The 24,714-nt window shown below is 48.3% G+C and overlaps 1 protein-coding gene across 1 annotated transcript in view; it reads left to right on the forward strand.

Moving 5' to 3' along the window:
* Positions 1–24,714, forward strand: part of GRIK3 (glutamate ionotropic receptor kainate type subunit 3) — a 120,793-nt gene that overhangs the window by 88,001 nt on the left and 8,078 nt on the right. The window contains exons 9-13 of the mRNA XM_075048696.1: positions 465–578; positions 5,153–5,356; positions 14,364–14,587; positions 20,296–20,414; positions 23,186–23,403. Coding sequence (XP_074904797.1) covers positions 465–578; positions 5,153–5,356; positions 14,364–14,587; positions 20,296–20,414; positions 23,186–23,403 — 879 coding nt within the window. The remainder of the gene's footprint in view (positions 1–464; positions 579–5,152; positions 5,357–14,363; positions 14,588–20,295; positions 20,415–23,185; positions 23,404–24,714) is intronic.

Below are 24,714 nucleotides of genomic sequence, written 5' to 3' on the forward strand. Positions count from 1 at the left end.
AGGGATTTGCAGAGCTGGTCAAGTCATTTTTAATTCTCCCCACCAAAGCAAATTGGTGTGGAAATAAATAAAAAAACCAGCCTCATTATGTGTGGGGTTTTTCATTTGTTCTGCTTTATCCTTGCCCAGAGTTGACTCTTCAGCATGGCTTGATTGCTCTACACAGTACCTTTGCAAATTGTTCATTCAGCCCCTAAATTCCAGTCATCGTGGTCTTCTTTCATGTACCTGCATCAGACGACAGTGCAGGGGTTGTTTATTATACAGGTGCAGCTGGAGTGACCTGCAACTGAAGGGTTAATGCAAATCTTCCATTTAGGTGATACAAGATTATAATTTCAGCTTTGTGTCTGTTTACTGTAGAGGAAAGAAGCAAGCTCCATTTTCCAGGCCAGTAGGATGCTGAGAGCAAGTGAGGAATGTAAGGCGGGTATTCATGCGTTTGCTTGCTTGCTTCGTTTCAGGTTGGAGCATGGAGCCCTTCCGATGGTTTGAACATCACAGAAATTTCCAAAGGACGGGGGCCCAATGTCACAGACTCGCTGAGCAACAGATCTCTAATTGTCACCACTGTCCTGGTAGGAGATTGCAAGCCTGTCTTTTTCCTCCACCCATAAATCTCAGGGATAGCTAATATCTCTGAAAACTCACATCATCCCAGTACAGACCTGCTAGTCGCTCTGGAAAGCCGAGCAAGGAGGCTGGGCTCAGCAGGGCAGCGCTGTGCCCATGCACCTGCACCGAGGTGACCTGCGGCATCCTCCGATGCCACCGCCCCGGAGCAGGCTGCCAGCCAACACACGGCGGACGGTGAGGCTGGCACGGGCCAGCTGGAACCACGCGTGTTCCCTCTGCCCAGGGAGGTGCTGCTCGTCCCGGCTGAGCTCCCCCCGCTTCAGCTGCCCAGCCAGGTCCCCTGTCCGCCCCTTGCTCCCCGTGTGCTGGAGGGCACGGGAGGTTTGCACGTGCTGAGCTCCAGAAAAGCTCCGAATCGCCCATTTATCGCCAGCGCCTGGGCAGGCAGCAGCAGGCACTGTCAGATGGCCGGCACTGCCTACCTCGGATAGGAGTGTCCTTGTTACAGAAGGAAATACTAGGAACGACCAGAGACCCTGGCTTAGCTGCGACAACTGTGTTTCTTTCCCCCTCTTACGTACGTATTTGATAAACTAGCTAAGAGTAATGCCATTATCCAGCAAACCACAGTTGCTTAACAGGTCTCCTCTGCTTCCAGCTGTCGTGCTGCGTTTTGTTCTCACGTTTGCTATTGGATTTGACGGCAGGCATCAGATCAGAATGAATTTTTATTTACTATCTAATGAATTATGACTAGTGTCATTGGTTTCTATATGGCTGTATTACACAGCGCAGGCTCACGGAATGTCACCAGGAAGCAACAAAAAATATCAGCCCTTGGACAGCCTACCCATGATTAGGCCTGAATTATGGTTTTGCTTATGGAAATTTTCTGGCCCTTTTGTGTTCCATATTTTCAGGGAGCATAAAGGTACAGATGGTAAAGAGCCAGCTGGGGATGCGTTCCCCAGTCCGGAGCAGTGTGATCCCTCATGATGTTCCTGCCTTCCCAAAAGGACGTGACCTGACAGTGGGGTTTTGTATCATAGAAGGAAAGGGACCAAGAAAGTGCCCAGAGGAGAACAGAGAAAGGAAACACTTGGTCCAGGGCAGAAGAAGAGCTGGAACCAAAGGTCTTGCATCCCTCAGCAAGAGGTTAGCAGATTAGAAACAGGCAGAATATGAGCCAAATACAGACGCTGCTGCAGCTTTCCTTGCAAATTAGCCACTCCTTCTAAAGAACTTCCCATCCACCACATAATATTTGTTCCAATGAAACTCTTTCATTAAAGTCCCTCTCTCCAAGAGTCAAGTGCAGCCTTAGCTCATTGACTACACTTAGTAACACACCGCTTTCATGCCTCAGCATGCAGGGGAGACTGGAAAAGTTCCTTCCCTTCCCAGTCCAAAAGTTTTCTACTGTGCCAGTCCCATGAGATTGCAACAGGTCGTGCTTACAGGAGAGTCTGCACGGGGCGGTGTTCCTGTGCCATGTGCATTAGCAGAATCGGTGGCAGCGATGGTCCCCCACTGGCTTCGGTTATTGAAATGAATCGTCACATCAGGAGTTACTGCAGAAGCAGCAGAGAAATGACAGAGCGAAAGACACTTTAACAATTCAACATGCATCAGATTGTAAGACTGCTTCTGCTGAGACCCTTGCAGCAGTGCACGTGCACTCAGGCACGATACGCACAGAGTTTGGGTGGTTTGGGGTTGGGGGTTTTTTTGCATTTAAGCACTCTTGGTGCATTCAGAAAGCAGAAGTTTAGGCAGTATTTTTCTAACAGGCCGAATAGAGAGACCTGCCATAGCAGGTTTAGTTCATTTTAGCAAGGTAACCTAAAGTGCTGCCAGTACCTGTACACAGGAGACGCAAATTTTTAGGGCAACATGAATAACACATCACATCAAGTCCCTCCCAGGGGGAGGCTCAGGATCAGCTCTAAGGGAATTGTTCAGCCCATACTGTGGCTGGATAAAACTCACCAGAAGTTATATAGCAACTCCTCTTCCCCCCCACTCTCTTTAATCAGAACTGCACGGAGCGCATTGGGGAAAATTCTTGGGGTGGGACGGCTGGTGGCACTGGGGGGTGGTTTGAGAGACGGCAGCAGAGGTGCCCACACTGGGAGCTGGAGGAGCACCCGACTGCGGGGCGAAGCCAAAGGACAGCAGTTCGGGACTGGAATATCAGTGAGAGCTGTACAGACAGGACTGAGGGAAACCAGAAAAGATGCGTCTTGTCAGGGGTAAGATGCATGGCCAGAGTTGTGGAAATGTCTGGGTCTAGGGTGCAATAATTGCTGTACCTCAAAGACCACAGCATAATGCAAAATGATGGAGCCAGGAGGAGACCTGTCAGCCATCTGCCTTTGACATGCTTTTTTCGGGCAGCATTTTCATCTCGCACTCCACAAGCATGTACAAATTACATAATGTACAAGGGTGATATCAGTTCCTATTAATTGTGCCATTCCTTGGGCCTGCACATGTGCCGCGGGGTATCTACCTCGAAACCACAGCTGTCCTGCAATGCCCTTGCCTGCAGGAGAAGAAAATGTGCTTAGACCCGAGTTCTGCAATAATTGCATTTTCATATACTGGATTCTAAAAAAGAAAATACAACCCTAAATTTTATTTGCATTTGCAACACCTTTGTACTTTTGCACTGGTGTGAATGATTGTAGAAAAGCCATAGGAGGAACCTTTAAAAGGAAAAGCATGAAAGGTTTTTTTTCCCCCTTTTGATCATATTGCAGTGACTTGTTGGAAGAGAAATATTACCCCAGCAGCCAGCGCCACTCTCCCCAAGCAATATGGGAACTGTGAAGTTATGAAATTGAGGGCACCTTCACTGAGAAATCGATTAGCAAACTGAGAGAGCTTGTGAATTGGATGTCTGGCCATTTTCAGTAATAAATTGTGAAATAGTCCGTGAATAAGTGGTTCACAGAGTTCAGAATTACCCCCTAGGAAATGTTTGAGACCTGGAGATACATTACTGAAGCGAGTGGCGTCCTAATGTTCAGTGCTTCGGCTGTTAAATATGTATGTAATCCCTACAGCGCTTCCCAAAATTAATAGTGCTTTACGGCTGCTCTGGAGCCAGCGTATTTATATCAAGATCCATAGATTCAGCTGATCCACAAACAAAGCACTAATTCCAGAGAAGAAAGCTGAGGAGGCGGCCAGGGAGAGCAGGATTTAACTGAGCTGTGCGTGCCAAGCTAAACTCTATAGGCGTGATGTTATCAGTTTTGCTTTATCATACTGCAAATCGAGCTTTGCCTGCTCACGTCCCCTCCCTACCCCGCTTTCAGGCCGAGCAGGCACCTCCTGCCCACTTGCCTGCCCGCACCGCAGATGGCAGAGGTGGGGGCAGCAGATCGCGCTGGGAGACAAAAGCCACCAGCCCCCAGGCTGGCACAGCCCAGCTCTGCATCCCAAACCTCACCATACCCACCCGAGGCAGGGCGCCCACGCTCCACCAAACTGGGCATCTCGGTAGTACCCGAACTGGGACTCCAGACCTTCCCTCCCGCGACTTCGAGCCCCCTCGTCCCCCACAATACTGCGGGGACGCCAGCAACGTGGTTCGCTCACCAGAGCAAAATGTGAGCGAGCCCTCCCCTCGCTGGCCACCCCGCGGGCAAGGACAGTAACCTTGCAGGTACCTTCAGTTTGAGCCACGTATTAGCTGCTGTTGGTATCTCATCCTCTCCTTGCCTCCTAGCTTTTGCCTGCTGCCTACCATCTTTTGCCATTTCCATCTGTCCCCTACACGTTTTCTCCCTCAGGCTCCCCAGTCTCCCTCGTCCTCGGTGACTGCCCAAGCCTGATAGTCACCACAGGGCTGTGCAGTTTGCTGTGTGTTTGCTAACTTCACCTGCCAGCCTCCGCTAAAGAGGCAGGGATCCATAGGGCAAAGCCTGCTGTAAAGCACTTTATTAGTTATTTTTCGCTTGTGCTGGTGCTCGGCACTGCTGTGATTAAAGATGCCTCCCAAGCATCCCACAGCAGCTGTAACTGGAGCAGACAGCAGAAACTCTCTCTGGGTAGCAGTTGGGCCCTGTATCCCATCAGCCAGTGCCGGTAAAGGGAAAAGCGAGCTGAACTGGGGAACGTTTTGGGCTGGGCACCAGCCACGCGCAGCTCCCTTGCCCTGTATTTAACCCGCCAGCCTCTTGCTCGCTGCAGCAAACGACAGGTACTGTGGTGCGGGTCAGCCGCGTTTCTGCTGTGCGGGACTTGGGGTTCCATTTTTCCTCCCCCCTTTTATAGTTTCTCAACACTTTTCATTTTCAGAGCATGAAATGGTTATTTTTCTCCCTGAAATCCTACCAAATGGAAAACAGTTGGCTGCTCAGAAGAGACAAAATTAAATTTTGTGGGGTAAACAAGGTTGCTAATTAGCTGATGTGCTGTGCAAAGTTAATTTATTCCCAACATGTCACGGTGCCAGAAGATCCTGCGCCTCGTGGCTCAGGCTGACCCGCAGGGATGGCCCTGACTCCGGTGGGAGCTGGGCCCACAGCTGACCCATAACGGGGACTTTTTGCCTCCCCACGTGCAGGAAGAGCCTTTTGTCATGTTCCGAAAGTCCGACACGGCCCTGTTCGGGAACGACCGCTTTGAGGGTTACTGCATCGACCTCCTAAAGGAGCTGGCCATCATCCTGGGCTTCACCTATGAGATCCGGCTGGTGGAGGACGGGAAATACGGGGCGCAGGATGAGAAGGGGCAGTGGAACGGCATGATCAAGGAGCTCATCGACCACGTGAGTGAAGCCCATCAGCTGGTGGCTGCCGAGGGGTGGCTGTGCCCGGGCTGTCCCCGAGGCTTTCTGCCTAGGGCGGGATGGGTGCCCGCTGCTCGCTGGCTCGGGGTACCTGCAGCGAGCTCCTAACGCAGAGCGTGGGCTCCGTGCTGCGCGATCTGCCCTGCAAGTAGTATCTCTTTGCCTGACTTTGCCTGACTCCTCCAAATATTCATTTGGAGTCTCTGAAAACGGACATTCTCGCAGGACAGAAACGGGCTCCGTGGCTTCAGCTGCAGACCCTCCCCGGCAGGCAGGGCTGGGCGCGCAGAGAGGAGGGAAGAGGTTTCTCCGCGCCCCGGCTGCCCACCGGCTCGGCAGCGCGGCCCCCCGGGGAAGGAGCGGCGTGAGCCTGCTCTCCCCCCGAGGATGCTGCTGCTCTGCCCCTCACAGCTGTGGGCCAGGGCACAACGCCGAGGTGGCTCAGGGACCCCAGACGTGTCCCAGACACAGCTCGGCTGAATCCAGGTGATGTATCCAGACTGCAAGAGCAGGTGTGCAGGGGACAGTTTAATATTTTTAAATTTTTTTTTATAAATGCAGCTTATTTTCTAAAATCTCCTGGGACGTGGAGCTCCCCCTGCAACAGAGCAGCTGTGCTTTTCCTTCCGCAGGCACTTCTAAAAGCCCATTAAACACTAGTGAAACTGTCGTGGCAGCTTTACTCTCGCAGCCGCCAAAAAGTCACCTAGTCTGAAACCTCAGCTCGCGGCCAGAGGTTGCTCAGTTTCCTAATTAGATATTTTGCCTCCAGCACGTCCTGTGATCCCAGAGTTAGGGAGGTGAGGAAGACTGGTAGTTTTATGAATCTCCGATTCCCAGAAAAAGTCTCCGGAAGAAAAGATCAGGACAAAATTAATCTATGATCTCCACTGCGCAGGCAGCAGTATAAGCAGTCCTAGAGCCGTAACACAGCTCTCTTCTCCTGAATACCCTGCATAAGTGGTGCAGCCCTTGGACCACCTCTCGAGTTCCTGGCTACATTTTGAAAACATTGCCTAAGCAGAAAAGAGACAAAAATAATCCCACGTACGTAGCAGCTGTGATGCTCTCACAGTTCATGTGAGAAGAATGTATTTGCTGGGTGAGTCACTTTGGTAAATGAGCTTCGCTGTGAACAGATAACAGAGCATTGTCTGGCGGTGAGACTGCGGAGCTGGGGCTCAGGGATCTAGGTTGTGTTTCCGGATTTGGCTCGTCTGCCCTAAATGACATTGGACAAGTTGCTTCTGTGCAATACTTCCTCCATCTGTAAAATGTAGATGTTAATGATTACATCCCTTATAGGGACAAAGTGATGCTTAATCAGTTTGTGAAGAGTGCTGGAGTCCTTAGATGGCTCACCCTGGAGGAGCGGGAAGGGCACGCAAGGACAGCCCTCGAAGGAACACGATGCTGTGTCTCACAGGGGAATACGCCACAGGCTGTGCAAACCTACCTTTGTATTTCGGCTTCCAGAAAACTCCGTACAGCTCAAAATACAGATTTTATAGTCTCTTACGCAACACCCTTGCTAAGTTAGACGAGTGACAGTGTCCCAGCAGAAGAGATCGGTGCTTTGCCGTTCCGAGCGATGTGTGTGACATAGATACGAACAGACGCGGAGCACAGGCTGCGATCCTCGGCAGCGCGCTCCGGGACACGGCCTCCCGCGGTCCCGCGCCCGCTGCCGGGAGCAGAGTCTGTGGCTCTCACCGCGGAGTATCTGTAGTGCAGGGCTCTGAAGAAGTAAATCACTCCAAAGCAGGAAATGAGATATAGGGAATAGAAGCCAGACCGTCATTTAGTCCGAGCCATGTCACTTCCAATGTCCTGCAAGATGTTGTAGGGCTCTCGGGAGGCTTTCAGCCATTCCCAGAGCTGTGGTCAGCTAAAAGAGACAGACTGAGAAGAAGGTATGGGGAGCAACCTCATTAAGTAACATGAAATTCATAGTCAGCTTGCGTTAAAGTATTTCTTGGCTAACTATTTCAAAAGCAAATTAACATACAGCAACAGGAAAGGACTAAATCCCCTCTTCTTGCAAGTTTTACTGCAGCATTAAGTTTGAACTCTGCTTTCTAACAGGTGTGGTTGGGTGCATGCCTTGGAGTGATTTATAACCCTTGCCCAAACTCCATATGAAGCCATTATTTTCTTTATCTGCATGTCATTGCTTTTTATAGCAGTGTTTATGTAAAGCATTAAAAAGTGAAACTGCAGCCAGATGGGGCCTTTCCTCAGCAGCAAAGCATCTTCAAATCGTGTGGGGAAAGGAACAACTGATTGGCACTTTGCAATGGGAAAGTTCAAACTTATTTCACACCTAGTAGGAAAAGTGTTGGAGACAGCATTCAAACAAAGTTGTAGTGATGAAAACAGGGCTGCCCACACTGTGAGTTTGATATCTGGGCTGGCTTTCCTCCATATTCAGTATCTCCTTCTCATAAAAGAATTGGGATCATTCAGGTGGGAGCATAAAGCAGGTAGGATTTTGTGAGGTCCAAACACCCAGGCCAGGATTAACTCTATGCAGAAAGTCTGTGTATTGCTGAAGACCCCCCTAACTCATCTGCATCTGAGACTGAGCCCCCCAAGACTGCTGTGATGCACCAGCTCTGGTGGGCTGAGCTGATGTGCAGGCTGGATTGAATGTCCCATGCACAGGAGAGGGTGCTCCCGAGGTGAAATGAGAGGCTAAAATGGTGATTGTTATCACTCAGAAGGTCTGAGAGCTGCGGGAGTGGGAGATGCTGTGTGCCAGGAATAGCCTGATCCAAGGCTGAAATTTGGTGAAAAGGAGATGGGAAAAGCAGGGGGCAGCCAGCCCATCACTCAGGATGGCCTTCTGCTGGGCTGGGAAACACAGCCAGAGAGGAGCCGGGCGTAGGCAGCTGGCAGGGTAGCCCAGGTAGGTATATAATTATAGTGTTTCAGGGATGATGGTGCCTACCACGCAAAGGTGTAAATCACGGCGCACGTGACAGAGGACGGGCTGTTTACGCGGTGGGCTCTCATGGCTTGTTTTGGAGTCTTGCATCATACTCCTTCCCCTGTCCTCTCTGATCCAGACATGCCTGGCCATAGGCAGTAATGCCTTAGGCTATGATCCTTTGTAAAATTGCTTTGTTTCTAGTCTGGCCTTAAGCATAAACAGGAAAAGCAACAGCAGTCAGAGCAGCTCACAGCATGACCCTGTCTTCCAGGTCCCCAGCAGCAGATCTGGAGAAGACAGCCCCGTGCTGTTAGATGCGAAAAGCCCTGCCCTGCTGCCTTTCATCTGCTGCTCGTCCTTCATCACAAAAAAATCCCTGTTTTGAGGGAGTTCAGTCCGTTCCCTGGAGAACTAGACTCTTTGCTCACTGCAGTTGTTTATTGTCACTCCCTGGCCACTCCCGCAGAGGAGGCTCAATCAGATGGGCCGTGAAAGCTGAACTCGTTTGCAACACTGGCATTAGGGGAGGTTTGGGGCACCCAGGTGATACAGAGAGGCTCCGGTGCCCTGTGCATCCATAATAAGTGGGGAACCTGGCAACTGTCAGATCTCATCCTTTCATCACTAGTGAACTGTTATTGATGTTTATTCATAGAAATTATTATTGATACAAGAAAAACTACACTGTGCACTGTGGCCCATCCATTCTGATTTATAAATTCTAGTTGTCTGGCAAAATAATGCCTGCAAATCTTCCCTATTGTTTGTGGGCAGAATCACATAAAACCAGCAGAATGAGTTGTTCTGGACATTTTGCACAAACTTGTTCACAAATAAAACTTGTCTTCTGCTGAGACAGTGCATATCAAATTTCCATTCAATCTGAAACTTCATGTGGGAATAAAAAAGGTATGAAAAATAATAGGGTTTCTAATGGAAATCCCTGCCAATGGTAACTATAGAGAAGATGTAATATCTATCCTTAGGGACGATTTATGACAGTTGATTTAACACTTTCACAATAAATGGGCATTTATTGACAGTAAATTCTGGCAGAAATACATATTGCACCACATTGCCACATTCCCATTAATGTCTCTGCACTGGTGGATGTTTATTTCAAGTGTCGTTAACTGGGGATTCATTTGGAAGCTACCGGGCCAGGAATAGGGAAAAAACAATTTAATTGGATGAAGTGTCCTCTATTTCTTGTTTAGACACTGTAGGAACTCAGCATTAGGGAGGAGAAGGAAATAAGCCAAAACACCTGGTTGCACTTTCTCCTTTTGTGCTCAGCATCGTTAATTGGGTGAATTCGTATTTATCATATTCAGTGATCCAGGTGGTTGAAGCACACTGAAGTGTACGTTGCGAGCCCCGAGTTCTCTGTTTGCTTCTGCAGTTCTCTCTGGACCTGCCTTTCCCTCCCCTGGCTTGCTCACCTGCCAGTAATTCATAGGATAGGCCTTGTCTCTAAAAATACAGCCATTCTCACCAGGATCCTACAGCCTTTGAGATCCCTGCGGTAGAATTAATGGCAGTTCCCTCTCTGAAGAACTTCTTAAAGAAAAGATTACGAGAGGCCCAACAGGGCTTCATGGTCCTCATTTCTCCTCTTTGGCTTACAGCTAGGTTTTCCCTGCTGACATCTGTTCTTAATTCACCACTGATATTAAATAAATTCATTGAGAAAAATTATGTCTAAATTAGGTCTGAAATCGTAAGAGCAGCCATTAAGAGCTGTAGTCAGACAATTAACGCTGACCCCATGTGCACGGTGAGGGCCGAGGCACGTCTGGGATGCTGCCGGGCACGACCTCGCTCTCCTCGAGCATCACTTCTCGCGCTGAGGGTTTTCCTACCCCTGGCCAGCAAGAGGGGAGGGCTGGGGGCACAGGGCTCTCGGCAGAGCGCTCCGACGCCTTCTAAAGCAGGAGCCCCTCTGCCTCCAAACCTCGGGCTGCGCCTTGTCATCCCCCAGTGCTCCGGGACGTCCGTGCCCAAGGACGCCCGGGCGCTGGCTCCGCCGCAGGGGAAGATGCTGGAAGATGCAGGAGCGAGGCCAGCGCCCAGCAGACCCGTGGGGGGACGGGGTGCGGGAGCACGGCACGGCGGCCGAGCAAGCAAAGCAGGGATGGGGGCAGAGACGGGACCTGAAGCAGGGCGGTGGGAGCAGAAAAGCGCTGCAGCCCCAGCGCTGGCGGCGGTGGTGGCAAAAGAGAGTGAGGGATGAAAGTGTCGATGCTGCCAGACAGACACCTGAATAACAATTAAATAAGTAAAATATGCACTATTTACCTGTCTCTCAGGCAACACACACATAATTAGTTTATGTAAATACCTAACTCAGATTGGCAAAATAAGCACAGAAGCAGCTTATTTTCTTGAATAAATATTTATCTTGGTGCTTATGCTATTTGTGGGCTCCGCTGTCACTGGCCATCACACACAGCTTTCCTCTGGCGGAGGTCGGATGCTGCAGGATTTCCACAGTGACCGTGGCTGTGCAAGAGCTGTTCTGACCCACAGGCCACATTCCCATGATAACTGAGAACCTGAAGATAAGACTTAGCATTTTCTGATAAAAGCCAAATATCTCTGCAGAGAATACGATCCTCCATCCACTGAACGCTCGGTGAACTCACATCAGTTCCACCCAAGTAAAAATGCCGTAACACTGGGTGAATAAGGAGATCCAAATCCTTCAAGGTGTGTTAGAGAAGCGTCTGCATTTGGTGTGCAGCTGCCTTGGCAAAATTCATCTTTTTGGCCTCAATTCAGCAGAACACTTAAGAACATACATAAGACTTGGAAGGCGTGCAAGCTCCAGTGAAACAGAAGCGGGTGCTTAAGTGGTTTTGCTGGACAAGGGCCTTTCAGCCACTGGCACTTGCTATAATTCCTCATCTTTAATAAGACCCATCTTACTGTGCAACAGCATAAAAGTTGGGGCTGAGTGAAGGAAGCAGTCAGGGCCTGATAATTGACTTCCCAGTTTGTAATGTCAGAGCACGACAAATGAAAGCTTCACCCTTGGTAGGTTTTGATTTAGATTCTCTCAGTCAGCAAACCCTTAATTAGAGGCCACCTTCAGAAAAATCTGCATTGATAAAGAGGATATCGAAGTACAGCCCCACACTGCCTTTAATAGCTCAGGACACCACACCAGCCTGGGCTCCCTAATATGTGCTCCATTCTGCCTGTGTGTGACATTTACTGCCAAGGACGTGGGGCTGTGATCAAATCACAGGAGCTGCTAAAATGACACAGTAAAATTTTATTTCTGCACTAAAAGCATTTTGATCCTTGGGCATCCATGCAGATTTCTCTCCATTTTCTGTGGTAAAGCATAAACTGCTAGCTGTTATTTAGCTTGCTATATCATTTTGACAAATTTGGCTTAGGATCTTTCAGACAGGCAGTTGCTAGTGAGCACTGACCACAGAGCTGCTCATTTGTTTCCTCCTTCAGAAAAATCCGTAGCCAAATCCTTCAATATCTCCCTCGGTTTTCCCTGTTGAGTCAGGACACCCACACAGAAGTGATGGAGGAGGTAAAGTGCTGCATTTCTTTTGCCACTTCTGCCTTGTGACTTTGGAGACCAGTAAGCCAAAATTCTCAAGTATGCTGTAATGTGGGGAGAGCAGCCAAGCTACGAACCTGCCAGGCATCCTCCACCAGGACGGTACCAAGGATGCAGACTCTGCTCCTCGGATGCAGAAGTTCACCACCTCGAGCTGGGCAGCCAGCATTGCCAGTCCACTTTTAAAAACCACCATCCTTCAGTTTTCATCAATGTCACCATAGCCACAGCTGGCACAAAAGGGCTCATTGGGAAAATATAGTTTCCATTTTCTCTAAGTTTTGACAAACGCCAGTAATTGAAAAGAACACTTTCTGTATCAAGCTGATTTAAAAATATATTTCCATTTGGAAAGTGAGAAGGAAAGGGAACCAACCAGGGCTCAGCTGAAGAACCATGTTAGGGAAAAAAACCCATCATTTTTACCCTTGTTACAGAATTCCTGAAACTCTTCTGTTCAGGACCTCTAAAGCTATGTTCTTTGGAGAAGAGACTTCTTTCATACAGACACACACATGTATGTAATGGCTAAAAGCTTATGCAGAAACTCTTCTTATAGAAAAAGGCCCAGATTCCTGTGTTTAAAAATATTCCACTGACTTTCATCACAGATTTGCAAGGTCAAACGAGATTATTAGTCTGACCTTCCTCCACAACTCAGGCGAGAGATCTTCACCAATTTCTACAGTGAAACCATAGTTTCTCTTGGAGTAAAGCATGTTCTAGCAAGACAGCTAATATTGATTTAAAGTTTGCAAGTAATGGCAAATCCACTACATCCTAGGTAATTATCACTCATGGTTAATTTAGAATTTTAATCTTCAGAACCAGATGTTAAATAAATCTTGCACGGGTATGCTAGGTGCCTGGCATGCGGGGAGGTACTGCTCAACTTCAGAAATGTAATTTATGTGCCTGCATTTCCTCTGAAGTCAATGATACCAAAAGAGTGATTTGCAAACCCCAAGCAAGGCAGCTGACATTGAGGTAGCCTTGGATGTATTTACTTAAGGTTTTTTTGAGAACCTGAATGAATGTTTAGTGAGAGGAATAAACACAGCTCTCGGCCAATGGGTTGTATGTAGTTGCTCACTGAATCTAGCACAGAAATTATTCAATAACAGAAATAATAGAAAGAAACACAATTCATACAAGAAGTCAGGATGAATAATATGCTCAGCTGAAATTCCTCATGCAGCTCAGACAGTTCCAGCCTGACTGGCTGTGAAGTCCACCATTAATTAGCAGAAACATTTCCTCAGTGGGACTTGCAGCCCTACGTACAGAGGAAGATGTAAGGGGAACTGTGTGAGGTTTTGCTCACTCCCACCAGCCGGGGAAGCTTGCGAGCATTCCCAAACAGCAGCGCTCCTGCCCTGTGCCACAGCTTCCTTAGAATGAGCCTTTCAAGTTGCATCCTGAAGGCAACTGAGGGGAAAGAAATTGAACCTTTTACCTCATGCTGCTACAATATTACTTCCTGCAACTTCATTCTGGAGTGGCCTCCCTCTGCGACTTTCTCTTCTTGCAGCAACATTGAAAGGAAGGCCAACAAAAACAAATCATCTCTGCAAACGGTGGGATTTGCACACAGCAAACACTCTGTTGTAAAGAGTTCTGCGGCAAGAAGCGAGCACAGCAAGGATCACAGACATTTTATACCGTTGTAAAATACAATTTTTCTGACCATTTTAGAAGAGCCTATCAAAATGAGCCCGTTGCATCTGGGCAAAAGCTGCAGAAACGGTAACATGTCTCTGTTGTCTGCACTGTATTTCGCCAGCTAACATCAACCAAAAATCTATACAATGAAAGTCGTAGAACACAATTAGCAAACAGCAGACCACTTTTGCTCTCTAGCACACTGATTTAAATCTGGAACAACTTTCTTAAAGATTCTAAACACATCCACAACAGCACCTCCAGAATCTTGCCTAGCATATTTTGGAGACCCTGCATCTGTGTTGGGGTTTTGTTTAGGTGAGAAGAAGTATTCGTAATAACTGGACCATATTATATCAGGCGTTCTTGTGTCTGATGGACACGGACCAGTCCCTGGTCCCTTTACCTGGAGAGCTTCGGAGCAGAGCTGGTTTGCTGAGTGCTGCCCAAACACGGTTCATGGGCAAGGCGGTGCAGCTCTGACGACAGCTTTGCGTTCGCCTGTACAGCAGGATCGCAGGTCTGAAGGGAAGCAGTTACCTGTGCGAGCCCAGCCTGTGCCAGGCACAGAGGGCCCTGCCTGCACCGGGCAGGGGGCAGGAGGTCCAGTCTGGCTCTGGCAGAGGCACAGAGCAGACGTACCCCATGTGCAAAGGGAGGGGGGAACCCCAGGGTTTGGGGTGGGGTTTTTTTGGCCCATTACTGCCGTCTGACTGCTGCGGGTGTCCCTGAGGGGATGGAACGGCCTCGGTTTCTAATGCCTTCTTTTTGTCTCCCTCGGTGCCTCCCTCCCTCGGCGCCGCACACAGAAAGCTGATCTGGCCGTCGCTCCTCTCACCATCACCCACGTTCGGGAGAAAGCGATAGACTTCTCCAAGCCCTTCATGACCCTGGGGGTCAGCATCTTGTATCGGAAGCCCAACGGGACCAACCCCAGCGTGTTCTCCTTCCTCAACCCCCTGTCTCCTGACATTTGGATGTACATCCTCCTCGCCTACCTGGGGGTCAGCTGCGTGCTGTTTGTCATAGCCAGGTAAGGGGACGCCGGTGCCGCCCCACGCGACTGCCATCACGTCACATCTGCTGCCGTGCGACAAGACACCCTACCCACGCTCAGATCCGAATTGCTGCCTGGTGTGTCGCAGGGATCCAACCACCCAGCGGGAGCCGTGGCATTAAACCCGTGTCATTAATGAAATTACTTTTGGTCCATTACCCAGAGGCAGGCTGGTCTCTTGGCGTGGGGCTGCTCCCAACTGCCAGACTCCTGTGCCCTGTTCTCTTTTGGGCCTGTATCTCAGAGTGGTTGTAGAGGTAATGCAAACCCCACAGTGAAAATCAAAGAGTTATCCACAGGGGAAATTTGTTTCCTTCTTCGCTAGCTAGAGTCTGCATTATATCCTTTGTACTGCTTTACCATACTAAATGTGCTTGTGTTTGTTTGCTTTATTAACATAAACCTGTAAGCCTCTTCTGCCATATCAGGGCAGGCAGTTCCACGATTTAATAGACTTCCAGTACAAAAGAATTTTAAAATGCACTTTTACGACTTTAGAAATTTTGTTGCCTTTCCATTTCATTAGCACCTCCCTGGTATAACGAAGGGTAATCTTCCTGCTCTGTATCATTCACTATTCATGCTCCTGTTAGGTCACTTCTCACCCTCCTTCTCCAGGAAGCAGCCCAGCCTCTCCACTGTGTCCGTGACCTTTTTCAGTTCCTGCCTCTGAACTCTCCACCAGCAAAGCTCCCACAAACCCCTCCCCATATCAAAAGAATGGAGAACCCGTTGCTATGGATGAGACGATGTGTCTGTTTACAAAATTAATATGCATCTAATTAGCATGTTGAAAACCTCTATATTTAAAAGCAGTGGAATTTGCATATATTTGCATGTGTTATTAATTTCACAGAGTCTTTGATGAGACGCACAGTCCAGGGCTGTTCTCAATACATGATTCCACCTTTTCAAACCAAAACAAAGCACTTGCCTCCCTTCTGTCAGGCAGCCGCCCCCCCGGCCACGCACAGACCTTGCTGGATGTTTAAATATTTTGTGTAAAGACCATGCCTGGGGAAGAAGCACAATCTGCAATTAGACATTCATTTCTTATTTCTTCCAGTTCAAGCTATGCCAGTGGTGCCTTCAGAAACCCCCCTGCTAACCCCAGACCTTGGACTGGGGCTCTGTGCAGACCCCCTTCCCCCAAGGGCTGCTGTGCTGTACTTTCCTCAGAGCATCCTTCAGAAACCAGCTTCTATCTAATGCACTGACATCAATCAGACAGTCAAAGTAAAGATTAAATATGAAACTGCAGCAACCAGAATCCATTAACCCTCCTGTTACAACAAATCTGCAATTTTCAACATCCCTCAGGTCCATGGAGGCATTTAGAGATGATTTCTTGAGTTTACTATGTAATATCCTAATTACACATAACAGCAGTTGTCAAAGTAAACTCAGCTTAGCAGACAGCATTAGTGCTCCAAACCATCTGGGATGGCAAAGCAGCTACATAGTCTGATCCTTCCTCTGCAGAGGTGCAGAGCTGGAGAGGTTGCACTTCACTCTTAGAGGACACAGAAGGCCTTCCACGTTCAAGATTTTAACTGCAATCGCTCTCCTCCCTAGTCTTTGTAATGCATCTCAACCAAACGGCCACGCGCCGGGTTTCCAGGCACTTCCCTGAGATCCTGCAGAAGCTGTCTGAGCGCGGACGTCTTTGGAGGCTGTTTGCCTGCTGGAAGCGCAGGCCTGGGTGGGCTCTTACAGCACTGCAGTACAAGCAGCAACTCATAAAAACAACCTAACGGTTCACTCCAGCGAGAAGGTGGTGTAACGCACAGAAATGGTAGCACTTGTTATTACTACACTGCTTTATAAGAGGACAAGAGTCACTTTGCCATTAACCCATCACTCCGCCTTCCTGCCAGCTCTGCCCGCAGACCCCCCGGCCAGAGGCAGGCAGCGGCCGGGGGCACACACAGCGCAGGAGAGTTCGGCAAAACGCGGCTGCCGGCTCCATCCTGCCCAGCTGAGACCCTGGGAAGGCTGTCGGGGACTCCAGCGGGGCAGGATGAGGTCCTCAGCGGTTTTGCTTTGTGTCAGAGAGAGAAGAACCAGATGCTCTCAGCAGGAAAAGATGCTCTTCTGGGAAAAGGAACCCAAGGTAATTATGAGAAGGAAAAAAATTGTGATGACTGATAGAACTCCTTCACTTTATGTCTCTGTTAGCCATGCAGAACATAGCTAGATGGGCTCTGCTGCCATAACATCTTTGGCTTTAATGCCATAAAGTATTACACCACTTGCGCAGCTTGGAATGACAATTCAAATACAATTTACGTTTATGAGCTTATTTTTCCCAACTCCTCTGATGGCCAGGTACCCAACCAGGTACCAGTCCAATAACCCGCCCTGCCCTGCCCGGCGCTTGGAGGGCTCTCGCTGCCCGGAGCGGTGTGGACCTCAGCTAACTCAGACCCCGGCGTGTGCCCAAACACACGGCAGTCGCGCTCAGTAACCGAGGGCCTGTTTTGACATCCCTATGTGACCGCCCTGGCACAATGAACACAAGAGGTCTGAACCACTTGCTGTGCTGGGCTTTGTGGTTGGCGTTGAGGGATGAAAACCTGAAGAACTGTGGTTTAGTGTCTGTTTCGGTTCTGAAATGAGCCTCATAATCTCTCTGCATCATAGCAGTTATGATGTAATACAACAGGTTTTCCCTATCAGGCTATTCTTTGGCTGAAATTGAGCCTATAAAATATTGCAATTACAGTTTCTTTTTCACATGTTTTGCTCCTGACATGTCTTCCATCTTCCTATTCTCTTTCAAAGAACACCAAGTATTCTGTGTAATTAAGGTTCTGCAGGAATGATCTTTTAACACATAGAGATGGAAAGCAAGAGTTTTCATGGGGAAAATATTTACTGCATTCAGAAGTAATGGAAACAATATCTGCTTTTGACCCCAGCAAGGCCTCTAAAATTCAATTCTCAGGAGAAAACCACAGTCAAAAATAGCAAAGCCTTAATTCAGAGACATGAGTCTCCTGAACTAGGCACCAGAGTCCTCTGCTGATGCTATAATCATAGGTCAATGCCACTTAAAACCAACTTAGGGACTATTTAGAGGCAGGCAAAGGATGTATTTGATCCATCTCCCCTTTTAATCAGTCTTTCTTAGTTATTGATGGAGCCTCTGCTCCTAACCACCCCAGCCCCCAAAGAGCCATAAACACTAGCAATTTATAAGGCTTCATGGGGGTAATTTGTCTGGTGACTCTGGTGCAAGGTTGCAAGTGGGTCGTGCAGCTGGCTGATTTGAATTGTCACCCATCCTCAGACTCACATGGCCTTCAAATTACAGCTAATCACCTTTGGGTGCACAATGAGGCGGGTGGGTTTAATATTCATCTTAATTGCAATGAGGACTGGGTCATCCATAAGAAATTTCTCTGGAGATGCAATTTAGGCTCAAAAGTATTTTGTGTTAGATCTTTAAAACTTCTTTGAAATGCTCCCACTTCCCTGCCAAAAAGGCCAAGAAGAGACAAGAAAATAATCATAGTTTTTGATGAAATATTTCTCAGACCCCGTTCTGCACCTGAAGAAGAGGGAAGTCAGCCCACGGTGAATCCTGAGCAGCTCCCATTTATTATGGCTCCAGCTGCATGGGGTCAATGAGCTCCACTCACTCCTTCCTTCATTACCCCTCTGTTTCCACTAATGGTCCCACTCGCTTTTTAAGCACTGAAGATTCTGTCGCTGCTTTGCAGTTTTCTGAATATTTCTCTGTAATTTGAGCAGCACCAGTAGGTTTTCACTCAGAGACCTTGAAGTTCTTCGGTGTGTCATCTTGTCAGGCTCATTTGATCTTACCAATTCCTTTTCTGTTTCATGTTCTTTCAATGGCAGCCCAAGAAAGTTTTCATCTAATTCTTGAACTCTGGCTTTATTCGACAGAAAGGGCTTAGGCGCCATCCTTTATACACCTCTGGCATAAATTTACAGCAAGTTTCAAGGAACAGGCAGCATGTAAAGCCAGGTCTGAATTCAGCCTGATTCTTGTTTTCCTTTCTGATTTTCTCTTATTTAAAAAAGCAGAGGGAGGTGGGCAGTAAGAATGGCCCGGCTGTTACCCGGACGAATGAGCAGGATTGGCAGGGTGCAGCCTGAGCAAGGCTGCTGGGTCTGCACTCTGCAAACCCAGGGCGGGCGATGGTCCCCGCTGCGGAAAGGCAAGATAGGAGGAAGGCAAAGGAGAGGTTGTTAAACTGTATCTCGCATATGGAAAATAGAAGCAAAAAGTGGGACAGATGTACCCAGGATGAACTTTTCTAAAACCCCAAGAAGTGCTGCGCGTTGCACCTAGTCAATCCCCCGTGGTGGGGTCTTCCCCACAGACACCCTCCTGTGCTTCGCCCTGCTCGGTTCACGTGCCCAGGGACCGCAGCCCCGTGTTCACGGAACGTTCCCGTGTGACGGGCTCCAAGGGGAGTCTCACGGCACGACTGTGCAGAGCGGAGGCTGGGGTAGGTGTTTTCTTGGGGGAGCTTTTTGCGCCAGGAGGGGCACCTGGGAGAGAGCTGTGGCTCTTCTCTCCAAATATATCCAACTGTCTGACTGAGGGGGACCATGAAATTAAGCAACAAGACACCTCCTTGGGTAGCAGTGCGTCTGGCAGAGAATTACACAGAGAAATATCCCCTAATACAAACTGTGGGCTGGGCTTTAAGAAAGGGCTGTTGTGAAGCTACAGGGATTTCAGAAGGAAGCAGAGATGATAATTAATGCCTGGTTCAAAAGCAGTTATACCAATTATGTTTTTAATTTAATCTCTGCAAAATTTGGGACTCTTAGAAAATGTAAATAAACAGCTCTAAAAATATTAATGTCTCTCCTGTTAAGCATCCTCCCTAGATCCTGGCTAAAAGAGCTACATTCACGGTGGTGCTTGCCTGCAAATCCTAGGCAGGATTTGCAGAGAGATGATCATAGAAAATTCCCTCAGTGTTGCTCAAGAACTACAGGGCTGTCCATGGAAATATGCCCCCACAGGGAACAAGTGTTCTCCCACCACCTGCAATGGGGCCGAGCATCACAACAGTCCACAGTGAACCTACACCAATTTCCACTGTTGTGCTGGTGCCCTGACAGTGCAGGATTCCTGCTTGTTAGCACAGTGGAAAGTTCTGCTTCTCACTTAGCTAAATCCCGCCCCGATTCCCATGTGCACTAAAGCAAGAGTTCCCTGAAATACCATGGTTTGTCCCAGCTACCGCTGCAGAATCGCTGCAGCATCTCTCCGCAGTCAATCCAGAAATGCCATTTTTCTCCACATTTTGGAACTTTTACATACTGGAGGTCATGTGTCTGCACTGCATCCCATCCCATAGTCATGTGCTCCAGTTGCTGTCGTGTGATGTATTATTGCAGAGATGATCCAAAGTGACCAAAGGCTTTGGGGAAGCAACCTGAGATACCTCGGAAGGACCTGGATTCCCAGGTTTCCTTGCTCTCTGCAATGCAGGACACGGGGCTTACAGCCATGCTGGTCACTTTGGAAAATCTTGGCTGAATTTGTCCTTTTCTTTAATAAGCCGTACAACCAAAGGGGTCAGCAGGCCCTGCACAGCACCACAAGATATATTAAGGCTCTTTTTTTCCTGTTCCTTTAGGGTCTTGTCATGCCACATCCCGACTAACGAGCTCTCGCTTTCCATGTGCCACCGTAGGTTCAGCCCATACGAGTGGTACGATGCTCATCCCTGCAACCCAGGATCGGACATCGTGGAGAATAACTTCACCCTATTGAACAGCTTCTGGTTTGGGATGGGAGCGCTGATGCAGCAAGGTACGGCAGTGCCTCCCTGCCCACACACCCTCCTGCTGGTTCTCCAGCACGGACCCTTTGTCATGGCTTTTTAAATTTAAAATTTACTTTGTTTGCAACAGGAACAAGATAAAACATCTGAACAGGCACAGAAGCGCTCGTCAGCACCGGCTCCCGGCTCCCCGCTGAAAGGCGGTGAGGTGTGGGAGAGGGGAGACGGCTCTCCTCCGGCACCTCCTGGGACCCGCTGTGCTGGGAAGCGCTCGGCGCCTGCCGCTCCCCATGGAGATGTGCTGTACGGCACCGGCACCGCAGCGCCCAAGGGAGCTGCTCTCTGGGGAGCTGTGTGCATGGCAGGCAGCCTCTGGCTGGGGCCAAGGCCAGCAAAGGACTAATGAGACAATAATCTCATCAGGGGAACCGGCTGTGCTCTGCAGTTCAGGAGCTCTTGGCAACTGCGTTTGTTGTTATTCACTCACTTTGAACTTCATCTCCACACAGACGCCCCCCGAGCCGTGCCGGTTCACCTGCACGGCAGGGATGGAGAAACAGAGGGGACACGTGCCAGGGCCGAGCCCTGTCTGGGGCACCAGGAAAAGGTCCAAGGCTCTTACGCCAAGAAAGCCATCCAATTTCTTCTGTGTCAGAGCAGGCCAGAGCTTTTCAGTCTTTTTTTTCTTTTTTTTTTTTTTGACACCTGCCTCTATTTGTACTTTCCGCCTTTTGCGGGTCAAAGCCCCCATCCCAGCAGCTCACCCCGCAAATCTGGGGACAGACTCATCGCTCGCCCCGTGAGGCAGAGCCCCACGAGCTGCAGCTGGCTGCCGGCACACACGTGCCACTGCATAACAATAATTACTATTAATGAAGCATGAACATTCTGGCAGGTGTCAGAAGGAGCAGCTCCTGAGCCTGCCATCTGGAAGCGCACAGCTCGATGATGGAGCGGTGGCGTGTTCGCCCGTGTGCTGCTGCTGGTGTGCACAGAGGAGCACCCACCCACCGCGCCCCAAGGAGGAACACTGCCTTGGTCTCCCTTGGCTGTTTAATTTGCCAAACTCAGCAGCATCCCACAGATTCTGTAAATTCTTACTCCTGTTAATTCAAGCAATTTGTTTAATTTCAGGATCTCTGTCCTGGCTCACTCTGTTTTAAATCAACTTCTACAGAAGACAAGGCATCTTGCCCTCTGGTCTGTCTCCATTTTCATCCTCATCTGGTCATTCTGCACATTGTGAAACGGCCTGAAACTCCCTCTAACACAGGGCAAAAGTTTCTGGGGCAAAGAGGATGGTGAGGAGATCCTCCAAGCAGCTCTGCCTGGCACCCACCGTGTGTGAGACTGAACGTTTTCAGTGTTACTGGTGTAAAATACCACAATAGCAGGGACCTTAGAAATGGGATATGGATAGGATTACATTCATATATGTGGATGGAATAGAGCAAATAGAGTATTTACAGATGGAATGAATAGAGTAAATCTGTTAGGAAAACAGCAGAAGGGGAGCTTGTGAGCAGCTCTGAATAAGGAACAAAATTCAGCTGTGATCTAATTGCAGAAAATCCAGGAATAGAAATAAGTGGAAAACGTCAAACGTTTGTCACACTTTAATTTACCGTATATCAGTAGTTATACCCAGAGAGCAAAAGAACCACAGCACCGGCTTGGTGGCATGCACAGTGCTACTACTCCATGCTCCTCCTGCTGCCACTGCTGCAGTGTGTAGTATTCTTCCCAGATCTCAGCTGTCCTGATGGACAGTGACAGTTCCCAGCAAGACGGTTTAGCAGGATGAATCATCCTCTTATCAGATCCTGATAAATGAAAAGAGTTGTATTCTTTTTAACTCTATTCTGCATCTAAGAAGAAAAATATTTCAAAGCTAGACTGATGTCACACCACCCAATGTATCAAAGGGCAAGAGAAGGAGTGGGAAAGAAGCAGGATCTTGAGAAGAACTGAAGCAGTCCTCGATATCCAAGGCTCCTCTGCTTCCTGGTGCCTCCTTGCTGCACTCAGATAGGAGAAAAGCTACACTCCATGCTATGCTTTGATGCCACACTGCTTAAAATCGCTTTGCAAAGCCCAATCTTTGTTGCAAATTCCAGGCTGGATATATCCCCCGAACGCAGTGGTTTCAAACCCAAAGCTCTTTCCTGGCTTTAAAAGGTGTCTTGGGCAATTACAAAAATAGCACTACCCATTTAGTCCTTCATGTCTGCTAATAAAAGTCATTCCAGACCTGTTACACCTTTTATGCTGTAACATCTCCTGCTTCCCTACTTCTAACTGGTATTCAAAGTATTGGACCCTGATAGTTCCTTTCTCTCGCTGTTTGATTTTTTTTTAAACCTTGTGTATTTGAACACACTCCCTAGAGTGAGTCCTTTGGAAAGTAATCCATATAAAAGCAAAGCACTTTTTAAATGGCAGAACAAAACACTCATAAAAGTTCATAAATAGCTTGCTATTTAAATCTCATAAAAGCAGCCTAGTTAATTACTTCAGTTTGAATGTTTCCTGTAAATTGTGCACTGTACCCAAGGTCAGCAATAAAGGGAGAGGGTTTTTCTGCAAATGCTACAAAAACCCCACTGATTTCCTTGCGTGCAAGATGTCTGGATAATTTGCCTCAAAACCAGTTGGCTTTAATTACGTAGCTGTTACAGTTTTGACAGTGAAACCTAACCCTTTTTATACATATATGTATACAATGTGTATATGTATATATAAAATGGGTCCTTTCTCTCTCTTTGTTTCCCCTTCCCTCCTTCTCCATCTCCCACCCCAGGTTCTGAGCTGATGCCCAAAGCACTGTCTACACGGATCATTGGTGGCATATGGTGGTTCTTCACCCTAATTATCATCTCGTCCTACACGGCCAACCTTGCCGCCTTCCTGACGGTGGAGAGGATGGAATCCCCCATCGACTCAGCAGATGACTTGGCAAAGCAGACAAAAATAGAGTACGGAGCAGTGAAGGATGGAGCTACTATGACCTTCTTCAAGGTGAGACCAGGCAGAGGCTTTCTACCTTCCAGGCAGAGATGCAACGCTCTCAGGCCAACAGGAGTGAGAACAAAGAACCAAGGACAAAAAACCTCCTAAGCCACCACTGCTTCTCCTTATAAGCAGGTTGTTTCAGTCTCACATCCTTGTCAAGACTTTGACCCCTGCCAGTTTAGGTTACCTAGATTCACATCATGGCCAATCTCCCCTCTCTCCATTGCTAATTGAAGTCACAATTACAAAATTACATTGATTTTACAGCTTCAGAGACTGTACCCAATATTGGCTCCAGCCCCCTAAAATGAAGCACATATTGGACACAATAGGACAGGTGTATCTTATATTAAAGCCCCACAGAAAAATCTTATGTTCCCTAAAGTATCTTCCCTATTTCCACATCTTAGTCATTGCAGCTCCTTCCTTCTCTCTGCAAGAACAGCTCCACAGAGCCCTCAGGGCTGACCCAGCCAGCCTTCAGGGACAAAGAGAACAAGTGACACCTAAAGCTGGACAAATGCTGCAAAGGGCCCTCCCTGACCAGTATTTTTTACAGCTGAAATATCTTTCTCCTCCTTCAGGTATTCACATTAATGTAGTCAAGTTTTATTAACCTCTGAAACCCAGTGCAAGGTAACACCGCCAATGCATCAGAATCAAATTACATTAATTTCTTCTCTTTAAAGCATAATTAATTTCAGAAGTTAGCCAACACTGCAGAGAAGAGTGCTAAGAGCATTCATATTTCACTATTGCCTCAAAAATGGAAAGAAACTGAGAGGCTTAAAAAGACCCTTAAAACCACAGCTGGCCTGTAAAAACACACTCTAAAAAAAAGAGTGAGAGAATAAAGGCATAGAAATGAGGGGCTATTAATCTCAGGAACGATCGCCCTGGCTTGGAGACGAATTTAAATTCAAGGATGAACACAAAAAGCTGCCTTTCAAGGAAAGGTTTGGAGTTACCTCCGCATGCGGTGCAGGGCCCCGCTCCCCTGGGAGCACCGCTCAGAGCTCAGACCTGGCTGCCACACGCGCAGGGTCCAGCACTGGTGCTGAGGGTCTCGCTGAGCACCGGCAGATCGGAGCCTTTGGCTGCAGGGATGGGGCTGCCTCCCCCCATGGCACTGGGGAATAGTCCTTCCCCCTCCAGTCACCCGAATTCAGCAGGAAATACATGGGCCAAAGTTTGACAAACATAGTTCACGCTTTAAAAGCAGGTTGTGCCTGGAATACTGCAATAATTTGAATAGGCACAGTGTAAAGGCAGATAGACTAGGCCATCAGCAGTTTAATTGCCAAGACTCATTAAAGG

This window comes from Buteo buteo, chromosome 16 (assembly GCF_964188355.1).
Source record: "Buteo buteo chromosome 16, bButBut1.hap1.1, whole genome shotgun sequence".
Taxonomy (NCBI): Eukaryota; Metazoa; Chordata; class Aves; order Accipitriformes; family Accipitridae; genus Buteo; species Buteo buteo.